The 14,789-nt window shown below is 53.3% G+C and overlaps 1 protein-coding gene across 1 annotated transcript; it reads left to right on the top strand.

Annotated features, from left to right (window-relative positions):
- The first annotated feature begins 1,956 nt into the window (after positions 1 to 1,956).
- TXN2 (thioredoxin 2) lies at positions 1,957 to 14,301 on the top strand. The gene is made up of 4 exons (XM_028115609.2): positions 1,957 to 2,064; positions 2,857 to 3,110; positions 5,135 to 5,258; positions 13,460 to 14,301. The coding sequence occupies exons 2-4, from the start codon at positions 2,857 to 2,859 to the stop codon at positions 13,571 to 13,573; spliced, it is 492 nt and encodes a 163-aa protein (XP_027971410.1). The 5' UTR covers positions 1,957 to 2,064; the 3' UTR covers positions 13,574 to 14,301.
- The last annotated feature ends 488 nt before the right edge of the window (positions 14,302 to 14,789 follow it).

The raw sequence follows: 14,789 nt of genomic DNA, 5'->3' as shown, positions 1-14,789 counted from the left end.
GGCTTGAACTCACAACCCCGAGATCAAGAATCACATGCTCCTCCAACTGAACCAGCCAGGTGCCCTGAAGTTTTTTTCTTTTTAACATTTTTTAATAAATAAATGCAGTGGAAACAAAGAAAAAGAAACAGACAGTAACAACAGAGTGTTGAGCGTGGTGGTTGATTGACAGATGCACAGGGGCTGTGGAAGCTCAGAGAAGGGCATCTCTCCCACTCGAGGACACTCAGGGAAGGGTCTCCAAAGATGATGCCTAGTCTGGCATCTGGTAGCATTTTCTCCCATGGAGAGTAGAGGGAAACGCCTTCCAGTCATAAAGAGTAGCAACTGCAAAATTCAGGGAGAGGAGAGACATTTAAGCAAATTCTGGAACAGTAAGGGATTCCCACTGGCTGGAAGGTAGATTGAAATGGAGGCGTGTGATGGGGCTCTGCCAATTTACCTTCCTTGTAACCTTGGACAAGTCACATAACCTTTCTGCAAACTGTTCCCTGAGATATCCAAAGGTACTGTTTAATAAGCATCTATGGAACATCCTCTGTGAGCCAGGCACTGTATCAGATTGCTAGGCACATAAAGTCAAATAAAAGCTACAAATTCCTACTCTCAGGAAGCATGTGGTACAGACACCTTACAATGTGTTATATGCAAGAGTTATGAGCCAAGCACGACAGATAAGGAAGCAATTAATGCTGCTCAAAGAAGAAGTGATGACAGGATGCCTGGGTGGGTCAGTCAGTTAGGCGTCTGCCTTCAGCTCAGGTCATGATCCCAGGGTCCTGGGACCCAGCCCCGTGTCCGGCTCCCTGCTCAGCAGGGAGCCTGCTTCTCCCTCTCCCTCTGCCTGCTGTTCTGCCTCTTTGTGCTCTCTCCATCTCTCTGTCCAAATAAATAAACAAAATCTTTAAAAAAAAAAAGTCATTATAAGAAGTGATGAGCAGGTGTACCATCAAGTGGAGAGAGAAAAAAAGCATTTCAAATTGAACAAAGGCAAGGAGCAGGAAAAAGGCAGTGATATATTCCTAGAGCCATGAGGCCACGAGTGGTGGTAATGTACGGTTGGGGAGCAGGGAAGACAGATCTGGCTGTGACTCCAGCCTGGGACACACAGAGGACGCTTATACCCCCCGCTGCCCGTGACAATGAGGGTGGGTGCAGAAGGAAAACCGAGGCCCAAGCAAGTCCACAGGTCACAACACTTCACCAGGGGCCTCAAAGTCAGGCCCTCCAAGTACCACCACCACCTGGCAGCTTGTCCAGGCCCAGTTCCCTAGCGACTCCAAAGAGGCTTGAGACAAGCCCAGCCTTTCATGTCGGGTACTGGGAAACAGAAGCCCCCGGGCCAGCGTGACTTGCCCGATAACCACGAGGTCGTAGAGTTGTGTGTGACAGGCAAGGGCTACAGAGCGTCCTCTTTACGCCCAGTTAGGGTCTTTTGCCCCCAACCAGCACTCCGCCTTCGAGGAACTTAGCTTCCTCCTTTGTAAAACGGGAGGCAAGGAATCTTCAGCACCTCCAGTTTTTGGAAGACCCTGAGGCAAAGAGGTAGGCGGTGCCGGAGTTTGCAAGACCCAGAGCCACGCCTCCCTCCCGCCCTTTCCTCCCATGACTACCTCCCCCGTGCTCCCACCACCTTCCTCCTCCTCTTCTTCCGGACCCTGCTCTAGGGCCCGCCCGCCACTTCCGGCCCCTCCCCGAGGGCCACAGCCTCTTCCGGTCCTTCCCCAAGAGCCCGCCCCCTCCTCCCGTCCCTCCCCCCGAGGGCCCGCCCCTTCTCGCGGTGCTTCCTTTCGAGAGCCCACCCCCACTTCCGTTCTCTCCTTCCCCCCCCCCGCCCCGAGAGCCCCTCTCTTCCTGTCCCTAACTGAAGCTCCACCCCTTCCGCTGTGCCGCCTCCCGCCATTCCCATTGGTGGAAAATCCAAGCTGCGGAGAGAAAAGCTCCCGGTTGTCTGTCCCCGGAAGTGATGCTCGAAGGGCCCTCCCCTGAGGAAGTGACGGCAGGAGTGCCCTTGACTGGCGGGGAGGGCCGGGCTGTGCATCCCTCCGCTCGCGCTGCAGGGAGGTAGGAGGCTCGTGGGGGTGGCTCGAGGTGGTGTCGCGGCGGAGACACGCTCCGGGCCTGTTCCTGCGCTGTCCGGCGGCCGAGCGGGCGGGGGGACCTGTCCTCCGTTGAGCCGGGATCCCCGGTGGCGTCCGATTCCCCAGTCACGTCCTTTTTTTTTTAGAACCCTCTACACACTCAGGAACTCCTGTTCCTGAACCTCTTAGTTCCCCTTGAATTGTTGCGATTCCTCTTTCCTGATCCTTTGATAACCCCCTTTTCCCTTAATTTCCCATTAAAACGCCTATTAAACGATTAATAAAGAATTTGCAGACGGCCTTGGGTTCCAACGTTGACTCTCATTTAATAGTTAGGTTACTTTGGGCATGTCACAATTTACCTGAGCCTCGGACTCCTCATTGTGTTGTGAGCAATACTGTAGAAACTTCCTCCAGGGTGATCTGGGAGAACTGTAATGTGTATAGGGCACTTGGGGATGGGGATGGGGATGGACATGGACTTGGCCCTTAGCAGGTGCTCCGTAAATATATGTTCCTCCCTCCCTTCTGTTGTAACTCCGCCCACATCCTGACTTCTTTTTGGTTGTCAGCCCAGTTTTCCTGTCCTGGTTTGCGATTCCTTCTGCTTTTTGATTCTCATGCTTCACTTAACCTCTACTCTAGAAATCTTATGTGTCATTTCCTGGCATTCTTCTTCGGGCCCTGAATCTTGAGCCCCACAGTACTGCCCAGATACTTTTCTTTTCCTAGTGTATTGACTTCCTGAACTCTTCCTGCCTTTTTCCCCTCACAGATGGCTCAGCGACTTCTCCTGAGGAGGTTCCTGTCCTCCATCATCTCCAGGAAGCCCCCTCAGGGTCGGTGGGCACCCCTCACCCACAGGGCCCCGCAGTGCAGTCCTGGTGACCTGACAGTAACACCCAACCAAGCCCGGTCAATATACATCACCAGAGTGTGCACAACGACCTTTAACATCCAGGATGGACCTGACTTTCAAGACCGAGTTGTCAATAGTGAAACACCAGTGGTTGTGGATTTCCATGCACAGTGAGTCCTGGGGGGTCAGCAGAAGACTGGGGTGTTCCTTGTTCAGGAATTTATTGAGTACCTGCTGGGTCTCAGTCCCACGTTTGATGCTTCTCAGACATAGTCTCATTCCAAAGACCGATAAGACCCAACCCTCGCACTCAAAGATTGAGCGTAGTCTGATAGGACACAGACTAGTGAACAGTCTTCAGAGCTCACTGTCACTGGCGCTGAGAAACACTCAGGTTCTGTATCTCACTGCCCAAATGGCTCAGAGTCCCCTTCAGCTTGGACCAAAGCAGGAAAAATAGGACAATCACATCGTCTGGCTTTGGGTGTATACCAATTCCTGGCCCTGCAGATAAGTTGATTTTTAACAACCAAAACGGGGAAGGGCTGGCAAAAAGTTATCGGTGCCACCACAGTGGTGCCCAAGCACGCAGGGAATGGGCAGCGTTTTCTTTTCAGGGCTGTAGAAGTTTGTTGTAGGGGTATTTAAACGCTGATAGCTTTCTGATTGTTAGCTTGGCCTTCCTCATTTCCAGACTTTGGGTCCTGACTAGCCTCCTGGCTACAAAACAACTTGGACTAACCCCTCAGATTGAGGCATCCTTGTGTAGCCTGGGTTAGAAGTTGGAAGGCCTTCTGGGCAAATCTCTGACAGATTGTTTTGCTTTCTTTCCCGTTCTTTCTCTCGGACTCACCACGTTGCCTTGTGCATGCCGTCTGATGTCCTTGCGCTTCCCCTTCACTTATAATTGGAGATAAGTTCTTGCAAAGTGGGGTTTTAGGTGTTGTGAGTTCATTAGTTGACATCTCTGAACAGAAAGGGTTTTAAAGGCTGAGACTTAAAATAAGGGTCGTCGGCCAGGGGTTCATGGCCAGCAGAGCTTTCTCCCTTCCTTGTAAGGCGAGGACTTCCAAAATGAATGATAAATGGGATGATGCCTCATTTTCTTCTCTGACCAGAAAGTAAGACGAGAGTTTGCTTAGTACCCTGGAGATGACAGCCTGTTGTCACAGAGCTCACCACCCAGAGGGGAGCACCTGTGATGAGTGCAGTGTGAGCAGTTGACCCTGGGCCTGGGAGATCACAGAATAACCCAGGGCTCAAAGAACACATTTGGAGCACAGCCTTGGGTTGCAATCCCAGGGTGCCTGTCAAGCCCTGGGACCTTGCCACAAGTTCCTTAACTTGTATGGTCCTTAGTTTCTTAAGAAGGTGTTTTCCTTTGTGGGGTTGAGGGCTCTGGGCAGTAAAAGCGGAGAAGGTCCCGGCATAGTGACGAGCATGTTGGAGACGCTCCCTAGCATTGGCGTCTCCTCCCCGTGGTTCACACACACCATGAGGTGTGTGAAGTAACTCTGCATTTTAGAGAGCACGTTGAGCCCCATTGCCTTAGTGGATTTCTCATCACTGTTGTGAGAGGCATAATCTCTCTTAGTCAAAAAGAGGAAACTGAGCCTCCAGAACAGTCAGCCGTTTGGTGAGGAATCTCTGTTTGAACCCAACCCTTTTTTTTTTTTAAAGATTTTATTTATTTATTTATTTGAGAGAGAATGAGAGAGAGAGAGAGAGCATGAGAGGGGGGAGGGTCAGAGGGAGAAGCAGACTCCCTGCTGAGCAGGGAGCCCGATGTGGGACTCGATCCCGGGACTCCAGGATCATGACCTGAGCCGAAGGCAGTCGCTTAACCAACTGAGCCACCCAGGCGCCCTGAACCCAACCCTTTTAACTTCAGATCTCACATTTTTCTGTATGACAGTGTATTTCTCTTATGGTTGCTGAAATAACCTTTATAAGAGTCTTCTGATGAAGACTGTGTTTTAGAAGCCTGGGACCTCTGAAAATCCCCCCACTGCAGAGTGCTGGCTTTATTGTTTGGCGTGTCAACATTATAGGTTAATATTCAATCACTGTACACAGAGCTGAGAAGGGCAAAAGGCCCCTCAGAAAGATGTGGCTCAAGAGAAGATTCTGGGGAGACAGAAGATCGATTGCTAAGCACTCTTGTGACTGGATGCTTCCTCTCTGCCCTTCTGAGGTGGTGTGGCCCGTGCAAGATCCTGGGGCCAAGGTTAGAGAAGGTGGTGGCCAAGCAGCATGGAAAAGTGGTGATGGCCAAGGTGGATATTGACGACCACACAGACCTCGCCCTAGAATATGAGGTATGAGTTGGCAGGGGACTGCCCCAGTGCGGCTGGTGTGGGGGGTGCTTGAGGACCACCAGTAGCCAATAAGGGGTGTCTCAGTTTTTTCTAGCATGCTCAGGAGTTCAGGGCACTTTGAAGATGTGACTCTGTTGAGCCTCTGAGCCACTTGTGTCTCTTCACCACCTTTAGGAAGTGGAATGTATGATCTAAACAACCAGCTTATTCTCTGAGTCTTGGGGCATGGATGCGTTCCTTCGTTCATATATTCATCCGTGCACATATTCAGTCAGCAGTCACGTGGGAGCCCTGGCATGTGCCAGGCACTCATGACTCTGGCACAAGAAAGACAACTCCTTGTGTCCAGCACTCTTAGTCTAGCAAGAGAACAACAGGTAGACAGATCATTTCACCATATGAAATGATGTGCTCAGCACCATATGGTGAGAAGTGCTGAGAGCAGAGGTGCACAAAGGAAGGACTGATTGTTGGGGAGGGGGGTGGGGGGGTGGAGGAGGGAATGCTTCCCACTAGGGGGACCTCTGAGTGGGGCCACGGAGAATGCATGGAGAAGGGCCAAGTGCACGGCACACACTGAGACAGGAGGGAGTCTAATGTGTTCCGTTGGTGTGTGTGTTCAGAGTCTCTTAAATGCCAGGTGCTGTATCTTGGTTGTTGATAAGGCAGTGGACAAAGTGGACAAAATCCCTGCCTTCGTGGAGCCTACATTCCAGTTAGTTTGTTTTTGTTTTTTGTTTTTTTTTAAGATTTCATTTATTTATTTGTCAGAGAGAGGGAGCACAAGCAGGGGGAGCGGCAGTGGGAGGGGGAGAAGCAGGCTTCCCCCCCAAACAGGGAGCCCGATGCGGGGCTCAATCCCAGGACCCCGGGATCGTGACCTGAGCCGAAGGCAGATGCTTAACTGAGCCACCCAGGCGCCCATCCCTCTAGTATATTTGATGGGGGGTTGGCACACTTTTTCTCTAGAGGACCAGGTGGAACATACTTGAATCTTTACAGGGCATTGGTCTCTATTGCAAATACCCAGCTGCCACTGGAAGCAGCCAGAGACAGTATATAAACAAATGGGCGTAGTTGTGTGTCAGTAAAACTTTATCCACACAAATAGGCAGCAAACTGGGTTTGGCCCATGGGCCATAGTTCACTGATCCTGCTTTAGATAATAAATACAGTGGGGAAAAAGTAAATCAGGAAGAGGAGGTAGGGCTAAGCATGGGGCTAGGGAGGGGTTCATTTTTAAAAGGGTGGGCGGTGGGGCGGGGGGCGCACCTGGCTGGTTCAGTGGTGTGTGCGACTCTTGATCTCAGGCGTGTGAGTTCAAGCCCTGCATTGGTTGTAGAGCTTCCTTTAAAAACAAATAAGTAAGTAAATAAAAAATAAAAGGGTGGACTCAGGAAGGCCTCTCTTAAGAAGCTGACATCTGAACAAAGACCTAGAGGGAGTAAGGAAATGAACCAGGCAGCTCTTTGGAAGAGCAGTCTAGGCAGAGCAGACATCAAATGCAAGTGTGGTCAGTGTGAGCCCAGTTTGCTCACAGAATAGCTGTGCCTGTGTGCTTGGAGCGGGACACGCGTGGGGTGTGGGGGCACCCTCCCAGCCTCGGAGACCAGGACAGCTGGAGAAAAGGGAGAGGTGCACTGCGGCTGGATGGCCAGCATGGAGAACTGAGCAGGGAATGAGAACACAGGCCGTGGGGGACGTTGGCTGTGGCCAGAGGGGAAGGGGTCGGGAAACCATGCTGAGGATACCGTTATTACCGAGCCGAGGTTGTGCCTGGTGGCCTGTGGCCAGATCTGGTTCCCCGACACATTTGATCTGGCCTTTGGGTTCTTTTTTTTTAAATACTGAACCAGATGCTGGTATCTAAAGTAGAGATTTCACGAGAAAATCCAGATTTCTGGTTCTCTTGATCTGGCCGGAGTGAGCCTCCATCCCTCCTTCCTTCTGGGTAGCCAGTGACTGAACGAGGGGGCCTGTTCCCTTCAGAGTTTGTAAGTCCAGGCTCAGCGCTCACGAGACCAGCTCAAGTAGAGGTCCGCCTCCAGGTGGTCCCCATGGGAGCGGGGGTGAGGATAGGCTGGCCACCTGTTGCACTCGGGTGGGAGTGTTCACCCACCGGAACATCTGCCCCAAACAGAGGCAAAGGAAGTAGATGCTGGGCAGGCAAAGCCACCGATGACCACTGCAGGTGGAGGAGGGGGTGTTACCGAAGGAAGACTGTCCATGGCACTGAGCAAGAGATTTGGGGCTGCTTACAAAGGGCTTATGGGGGAGGGATGACTTGCTGTTTTTGTGTTTTGTTTTGTTAAGTAAACAATACCCCCAACGTGGAGCTCGAACTCACAACCCCAAGATCAAGAGTCACATGCCCTACTGAGCCAGCCAGGTGCCCCGAGGCGCTGTTTTTTTTTTAAAACTCTCCCACTGATCTTTCAGTTAAGGGGGCACTTACTGGCCATTTAGATGCTCCTGCCTTTCTCCTCCTTGTCCATCCCTCCCCCAAAGCCCACAGCAGCTGCGGGGATGAGCTTAGGGCTGGAGTGACCAGAACATCCCCAGGGTGACCAGCAGGCGTAAGGTATCTTAGGCCAACTCCTGCCACCACAGCAATCAGCCTCAGCTAGTGGAACTTCTCAGCAGACACACCCTGAGTGCCAGCCATGCTCCAGGAATTGTTAAGCTGGTACAGATGGCAAGAAGAATGACCCATCCCCACCTGCATTCCAGGGAGCCTGGTGATGTCGGGCTGGCCACCGAGGTCCTGTGGTCAGGCCTGGAAAGTGTGTGTGGGAGGTGGGTAGGATCTTCTTGCTCCTCCCTCTGTCTGCTGTCCAAATCGTGTGTCGGTCACACAGAAGGACCTCAGGGTGGTTGGGCCCACATCACATGGCTCTTGTTTTGCCAAGCCCTGGGCGGATGTCACTGCGGTGCTTAGGAAGCTCCAACTGGGGTTGTCCTGACCCCCTCCCCCAGCCCTTTCCTCCCTTCCTTCACACCTGTTCTTTTGGAAGAGAGCCTGAGGAAGAAGTTTCAGCTGAGAGATCCATGGTACCTCCTGAGCCAGCTTCCTCCTTTTCCAAGTGTTGGATGAACATGTGGGAGAAACTGCTTTAAGTTGTATTCAGGGAATTTGGTGCTTCTCCCCGAGCTTTCCTGAACTCTGCCCCACCCCCATGCCCAGCACACACCCTCAGGGTGTCTCCTTCCTCACACAAATTCCCTTTGCACCACACCTCTGCTTCGGTCAGCTGTCCACCCTAGAACTCCACTGTCTCCCAAAGGAGACGGAATGGAAAGGCTGGGGGCCTTGGGGTTTTGGTGTCCCCACCCCCATTTGCGCATTGCCCTGGGTTGGCCGGAAAAAAGCTCTCTGGTCTCCCAGCTCTTCGTCCCCACTGAATGGCTGGGCATTCCCTGATCGTTCAGACCTTGCCAGCTACTGGGGGCAAAGAGCAAATCCAGATGTGGACCCTTGAGCCTCTGTGCTCTCCTCTGGGGCTTCTTCTGGCTTCACACTTGGAGCTGTTTTCCTTTTGTTTTCTCCTCGTATAGAGAAGGCCCTTTAATAAGTATTAGAAAAACAGCCAGGTAAGAAATAATGAGGGTGAAAAGTCACCTGTCGTCTTAACCATCCCAACACAATCACTGTCACGATTTTGGGGTAACTGGTTTATGCTTTTATTTGAATTTTTTCCCTTTTAATGTTTCATGTAACTTCATAGTTCATTGAATAATAATATTTCATAGTTGGAAAGTATAGTACTTTAATCATTACCATAGCCCCTACTTCGAAAGTGTTCTAAATCAGTGCTCCACAAATGTGCATATGATCTGGGATGTTGCTTAAAAGCAGGTTATGAATCAGCAGGTCTAGGAAGAGCCTGAGATTCTGCTTTTCTACAAGCTTCTCAGTGACTGCTGCCAGCAGTCTGGAACCAAACATGAAGAAGCAAAAGTTCCAAAGTCCTGTGCTGACCTTCTAGGGGGCATGTGGGGGCATGTGAGGGTTCACACCTGGTGGTGTCCATCTCATGGGTTTGGACAAATGTACAGTCACATGCATCCATCATTAGTTTTGTACAGAAGAGTTTCACCATCTTTAAAATCCCCTGTGCTCCACTTTCTCCTCCCTCTTCCCCTTGGACCCCTGGCAACCACTGATCTTTTTACTGTCTCCATAGTTTTGCCTTTTCCAGAATGTCGTATAGTTGGATTTGATTTTTTGAGTAGGCTTCATGCCCAGCTCAGAGCCCAGCGTGGGGCTTGAACCCACAGCCCTGATCAGATCAAGACCTGAGCTGAGATCAAGAGTCAGACACTTAACTGACTGAGCCACCCAGGCGCCCCTGGATTTCATTTTTTTTAATAATAGTTTTTTTCCTGGGGCACCTGGCTGGCTGAATCAGTGGCGCATGCAGTTCTTGATCTCGGGGTTGTGAGCTCAAGCCTGACATTGGATGCAGAGATCACTTAAAAAAATAAAATCTTAAAAAAGTAATAATCATAATAATAGTTTTTTCCAAGAATCCTCCTGGATCCAAAGGCTTCTCATTTGAAGCGTGGCATCAGCCTTTAGGCGCTTCCCTACCTGGGCTTCCTCGCCCTGCCGGGACTCAGGAGCTCTGAGGCCAGCGAGTGGTGCAGTTAGACGTCACGACAGCAGTCAGATCTCGTGTCAGACCCCAGCTCTACCACTTAGTCACTCAGCTCTTGGGCCTCGGTCTTCTCTGTAAAGCGACCCCACCTTGCGGTGCGAATTTATGAGGTCGCATCCGCAAGTGGTTAGTGTCACCCCAACACGTGAGAAACCCCCCGGTACGTAGTGGCCTGGCTGACAGTGATCTTTTCCTTTGCATTAGCTCCGCAATTAGCCAAGAAGGAGGTTGCCAGCCTATTTGACAACTGGCGTGGTGCCTATCCCTTGGTAGGCCCTCACAGATGGGGAATGGGGAGGAGAGGCGGGGGGAGACTTAGCAGGATCATTGAGCTCCGTAGCCGTGTGGCTAGTGGACTGCAGGTCCGTGGGAACAGACCCCTCCCCCCCACACACACACACACACACGAGTCCCCAGCGTCTCAGGCCCAGCCTGGAAGGTTCCAGGTGGTGTCGCAGAGCAGGAGGAGGAACAGCGCGTGGTAGCACGGTCCCCTCAGAGCTGCCAGAACAGAGAGCGAAGCCGCGTTCCTGCCCCACGGCGGCCCCTCTTCCACTTAGATCACATTCCAGAGGACTGTGCCAAGGACCTGTGCACTTCCATTTAAGGCAGTGTTTACAAGCACCAGCCCCTCCTGATTTGTGAGCCAGACTCAGGATCCGCAAAGCCACATCCTCCTCCCTGGGGGGGAGGGAAGTCCAGCCCCACCCCAGGTATGGACTGCAGCGTCCTGGGAAGACCAGCCTCTTGGCAAGCCCGTTGCTGTGTGCACTCGTCTGATTTAGACTTACCCTCCGAAGGACGCCCTTGGTCAGTGAAGACTAGACCTTGGAGTATCTGCTGTACGTCTGAGTGCAGCATGGCCGGACGTGTGCGTGCACGCATGTGAGTTTGCACAAATGTGATCGTGGCGGGCCTGGCCTGGAGCCTCTGAAAACTGACACCACTCCAAGCCACCTCAGCGAGCTTTATGTGTCCTACTTAGAGGACACATAAAAGCCATTAGACCACTTCTCATACGACATACAGTTTTTATAGCAGTTAAAGAAACAGAACAGGATGGGATCCAGTTAATGCTTGAGCCTTGTCCCTCAGTTGAATGGCTGGATTCAAGGTGCCCTTGCTGCCCTCACAGGCCACTAGGGGGCGCATAGGAACACAGCTCCACGGGCACCTGGCTGGCTCGCTCCGAGTGTGTGATTTTTTTTTTTTAATATTTTATTTATTTATTTGCGAGAGAGAGGGACAGAGATAGAGAGAGCATGAGCGGGGAGGAGAGGGAGATGTAGGCTCCCCACTGAGCCGGGAGCCCAATGCGGGGCTCCGTCCTGGGACCCCAGGATCATGACCAGAGCTGAAGGCAGACACCCAACCGACTGAGCTACCCAGGTGCCCCCAGAGTGTGTGACTCTTAATCTCAGGTTGTGAGTTCACGCCCCAGGTTGGGTGTAGAGATTACTTAAAAAAATAAAAGGATGCCTGGGTGGCTCATTTGGTTAAGCGACTGCCTTCGGCTCAGGTCACGATCCCGGAGTCCCGGGATCGAGTCCCGCATCGGGCTCCCTGCTCAGCGGGGAGTCTGCTTCTCCCTCTGACCCTCCTCCCTCTCGTGCGCGCGCGCGCTCTCTCTCTCTTTCAAATAAATAAATAAATAAATCTTTAACAATAAATAAATAAATAAAATAGCACCCCTGGGTGGCTCAGATGGTTAGGCGTCTGCCTTTGGCTCGGGTCGCGATCCCGGGGTCCTGGGATTGAGTCCCACGTCAGGCTCCCTGCTCTGTAGAGAGCCTGTTTCTCCCTCTGCCTTTCTCTCTTTCTCTGTCTCTCATGAATAAATAAATAAAAATCTTTTTAAAAAATTAAAATAAAGTCTTCGAAAAAATAAAACACACAGCTCCGTGCCCGCCTTGGTGCACCCCACACTGGTGGCACAGTGCGGAGCAAGCGTCTCTGGGCCCTGGCCTGTGCCTGGAGACGGGCGAGCCGCATGCTGGACTTTGCCCTTCATGCCACCTCCCGGGTCACAGTCATGAACAAGGGCAGGAGCCAGCGGTAGGTCCACAAACAGTAGCGCACGCGTGGTCAGCCCACTGCCCGTGGGTCCACCCGCACATTCCCTCTGCCACCCGCGTCAGCCCCTGGACAGTCCTTGAAGGGGCCTAATGGGACTAATATGAACAGGGACTGTGTCCTCTTCCCTCAGTTTGTCCACCCGGAGCCCATTAGGGGCGGGGGGCAAGGCCTGCCACGTAAAGTCAGTGGGGGCGGGCTGTGAGAGCGGGCGGGTGCGGCCTGCGGCTCTCTTGTAACCGACCTGCGCGCCGTGTGAACGTGACCTGCGCGCCGTGTGAACATCCGAACTCCCCGTACGGCTCCCTGGCGTGACTCAGGGGCAGGACGGCACTCAGAACGATTCACGAAGACTCGATAGGTTTGTGTAAACTGCTGTTACTTTGCAGTTAACATGTGTAAGGAAAGAATGTTTATCTTGTTCTGTTTATCCGTTTTCTAAAAAATGTCTACAAATGTCAGGCAGGGAGCCCAGGCCACAGAAAATGCTCGATGCCAGAGTGGGCAGTGGGCCTCATGGACGTGCCATGGAATCTGTACGCGTCCCCCGAGGGAACTTGAAAAAATGCTTCATAGGCCAAGAATGTTGCCTCCATCCCCCCTAATAAATAAACATCAGCTCATACGTGGCTGAGCCTTTCCTCCCACACTGTCCAGTATGAGTCAGTGACTTTCTGGACCCTGCTGGCTACTCAGGCAGCGAGCGAACATGGCTGACACAGGGCCTGTGGCACACTTTCTGACACGCTCTCTGTGGCCACCATTTGCTGAGTGCTGCATACCAGGCGCTCGGCCAGGTCTGACCCTTGAGGGCCCTGCCAGGTGCCGGGCACCGTGCTGAGACTGCTCGCCTTACCTCGTGCAGCCCCTGGACCTGGCAATCAGTGCGCTCAGTGTCTCCATTTTGCGATGGGAACAAGGAGACGGAGTGATGAAGGGGCTTCCGCAGAGCGGCCTGACATCGGGTCACCCACTTCCAGGGCCTGAGCTCCTAACCACCCAGCTTTATCTGTGACTCTTTCATCTCTGTCCTAAGCCCTCAAGGTCGATGCTGTCACCCCCATTTTACAGAAGAGGGCGCCAAGGCCCTGAAGGCGGTGTGGCCTGCTAGTGGGCAGCAGAGCCAGGACTCAGGCCCCACCCCCCCAGGGCCGGCCGCCCCTCGGGGAGCTTCTCCCCGCCCCCCACCCTGGCCTGCAGCTGTGTGGGCTATTTTCATCCCTCCTGTCATTGCAGCCAAACCACTGGGCCAGTGAGTCAGTCCTGTGGTTGGGGGAGGAAGGGGACCGCCAGGAGCCCACAGTGGAAAAGCCCTGCAGCACCCCTGCACCAAGGGAGGGGGCCCCGCCCACCGCTCAGGCAGTCACTGCCCTGCGTACACCACCAGCCTTCTTCACAAAGGCTGGGGAACGGCTGTTGAGAAAAGTTCGCCTCCGGGTGACCTGGTCTCCCTTTGTCTCCTCCACGTAGGTGTCAGCTGTGCCCACTGTGCTGGCCATCAAGAATGGGGACGTGGTGGACAAGTTTGTGGGCATCAAGGATGAGGACCAGCTGGAGGCCTTCCTGAAGAAGCTCATTGGCTGACAAGCAGGGAAGAGGCCTGGTTGCCCTTGCTCCCCTGGGCCCCCATGGTTCCAGGAGGGCCCCCGACAGAACTCCGAGCCCTTCTGTGTTGGCCCTTCCTGCCTCCTCCCTTCTGTTCGGCCCCTGTGGGCCCATGCTTTGGAGACCGGGTCCCCAAACACGGGAGCCTTGCGTGCTTCCAGCCCGGCTGAGTGCCAGAGGAATGGTGCTGCTGCTGATCTGGGGACAGCCGCCTCCCCCCGCCCCCACTGTCTTTTGTCTGCTCTCACTAGGGCTTGTCCGTTCTCCCGGGATGCTGGAGAGAGCCCCAGGCCAGCCAGCAGGGCCCGTTCAGCCCACATCTCCCTGGTTCTTCTGATCCGCACCCCGGGGCCTGGCCTGTCTGCCTCCTGCATTTTTCTTTCCTGCCTCTGTTTTGTAAAAAGGAAGAAGGAGAAAAGAAACCCAAACAAGTGAGAGCAATCTATAATTCTCTCATTTTTTGTAGGTCTGTAATAAAGAACTTTATGTGGTCCCTTCTACCTCCTGCTCTGAAGAACAGACCCTGGGCTCCACACTAAATTACCCTGTAGCCACCACCCCCCAAAGAGCCATCTCCCTTCCTTCTTCCCAGGCGCAAGGGCAGAAACACACACATGGGGCAGGAGGAGGGGGGAGTCTTCAGACCCCTGCCTTGGGAACGCTCACTGTGAACAAACCGGACCAATAAAGCTAGGGTTTGCACCGTTGACAGCTTCCATTCTGTCTGGGCTCTGGAAGCACTTGGGCTCCCTCCCCAGGCTGGGCGGCTGTCCCTGCTTCCTGCGACTCCACCACCGTCTTGCCCTTGACAGCCAGCACCCTCTGTTCCCAACACTGTTGTCGGTGGTGGCCACTGTCCTGGCACCACCTTCATGCGCAAGTGAGGCAAGAAGGTCTGACTGTACCCACTACGCAGATAAGGACACTGAGGCTCATGGAGTGCAGGGCCAGGGTTTGTACCCAGACATGGTTGCCTCTGAAGCCTGGGCTCCTCCACCTGATCCCCTTGATGCTTCTGGGCCTTTCTTCTCTGCTGACCGGCACATGGCCACTCCTCTGGAAAGCCTAGTGCCCTAGGGGAGCTGGGCCGCTTTTCCTGTGCATGCCACGGGAACTCCTCAGCGTCGGGGCCAGGCTCTCTGTCCCTTCTTGTTCCCAGTTCCCTGTGGCCCATGGAGGAAGGTGCCAGGCCACC

This window comes from Eumetopias jubatus, unplaced genomic scaffold (assembly GCF_037043125.1).
Source record: "Eumetopias jubatus isolate StellerSeaLion01/CBP00866 unplaced genomic scaffold, mEumJub1_p1.0 scaffold_8, whole genome shotgun sequence".
NCBI lineage: Eukaryota > Metazoa > Chordata > Mammalia > Carnivora > Otariidae > Eumetopias > Eumetopias jubatus.
The sequence above is the reverse complement of the archived record's forward strand: the minus strand, read 5'-3'. Positions and strand labels throughout refer to the sequence as shown.

Excerpts from the sequence above, each read along its gene's own strand:
- TXN2 (XM_028115609.2), top strand. The coding sequence starts at position 2,857 with ATGGCTCAGCGACTTCTCCTGAGGAGGTTCCTGTCCTCCATCATCTCC. Across the intron at positions 3,111-5,134 it reads GTTGTGGATTTCCATGCACA|GTGGTGTGGCCCGTGCAAGA; the intron begins GTGAGTCCTGGG and ends TGCCCTTCTGAG. Across the intron at positions 5,259-13,459 it reads ACCTCGCCCTAGAATATGAG|GTGTCAGCTGTGCCCACTGT; the intron begins GTATGAGTTGGC and ends TCCTCCACGTAG.